This window comes from Nematolebias whitei, chromosome 8, assembly GCF_014905685.2.
Source record: "Nematolebias whitei isolate Nwh7 chromosome 8, NemWhi1, whole genome shotgun sequence".
NCBI classification, from domain to species: domain Eukaryota; kingdom Metazoa; phylum Chordata; class Actinopteri; order Cyprinodontiformes; family Rivulidae; genus Nematolebias; species Nematolebias whitei.
Genome location: NC_056505.1, coordinates 18,283,697 through 18,284,724, shown reverse-complemented (window position 1 = coordinate 18,284,724; position 1,028 = coordinate 18,283,697). Strand labels below are relative to the sequence as shown.

Genomic DNA, 1,028 nt, shown 5'->3' with positions numbered 1-1,028 from the left:
AAACTATGTTTACACTGATAGTTGATCTAGTCTGTTTTCATTTCATTTTTTTTTCAAGGTGGCACAAAATATTTACGTATTTAAACAATTTATTCTACTTGTGTTGCTTTATATGTAGGGATGAGCATCTTTTACCTCTGTAGACTGATTGCATTTTAGCAAAATAATGCTTCTTTTTTAAAACTTGACTTTTTCTTGTGATGACAAAATGTGAAACCTGAAGATTTTTCGTTCCAACACATAGCAAACACACTAAGCAAAACGACTCACCTGTAGAAAGCAAACATGACCAGGACATTCCCAGTGATGCCCAGTGCCCCGATGATGAAGACGAACAGAGCAACAATATAGTGAGCGTGGTCGGGCACATCCACCTTGCTGAAGAAGCTGCTCTGGGTGAAGGCTTTCTCAGGCTCCATCTTCTCAGTAGACTACATGATCCAAACACCTCTTCAGGATTTCCAAGCAGGCAGGATGCAACTGCTCTTTCAGTTTGTAATCCACTTCTTTCAACCAGAGTTGAAACGCCATTAAAAATAAGTAAAGTTTTTATGCATTAAATGATGTGGCTATGATTCCAAATTGTTGATGTAATAGGATAAAAGATGATCGTATGCTCTCCAAATGTTCATCTTTTCTGCTGTTTAAAATTGGATAATATTTGAGTGGAAATGATTACATCCTCCAGAACATTAAATCCCCCACGTGCTCCAGTGCCTCACTGGCCGTCAGTCCACTCGGTGGTCATCTTCAGTCTCTTCACCCTTCACACCAGCGGTGCTCTGAATCAGCAGGCTGTCTTTGGTCATCTGTGAAACGGGTGACTCCTAACCTCGTATATTTCTAATGCCGTGCCTCTCCCACTCGTATCCCATGATGCTTTGTGACACAGCCTTTTTTTTGCATCAGTCTGTCTCCCACCCTCACATTTCATGGCTCAGCCCTGAGCTCTAACCCTTTAACTACCACGTTCTTACATAACTGGCTGTTGTTTGCAACAAGTATCAACATAAGCTCTGAAATCCATC

The 1,028-nt window shown here is 41.1% G+C and overlaps 1 protein-coding gene across 1 annotated transcript in view; it reads right to left on the bottom strand.

Moving 5' to 3' along the window:
• The window catches only part of opn4xb (opsin 4xb), a 13,725-nt gene extending 13,229 nt beyond the window's left edge, over positions 1 to 496 (bottom strand). The window contains exon 1 of the mRNA XM_037680367.1: positions 271 to 496. Coding sequence (XP_037536295.1) covers positions 271 to 419 — 149 coding nt within the window. The 5' untranslated portion in view covers positions 420 to 496. The remainder of the gene's footprint in view (positions 1 to 270) is intronic.
• Between the last annotated feature and the right edge of the window lie 532 nt (positions 497 to 1,028).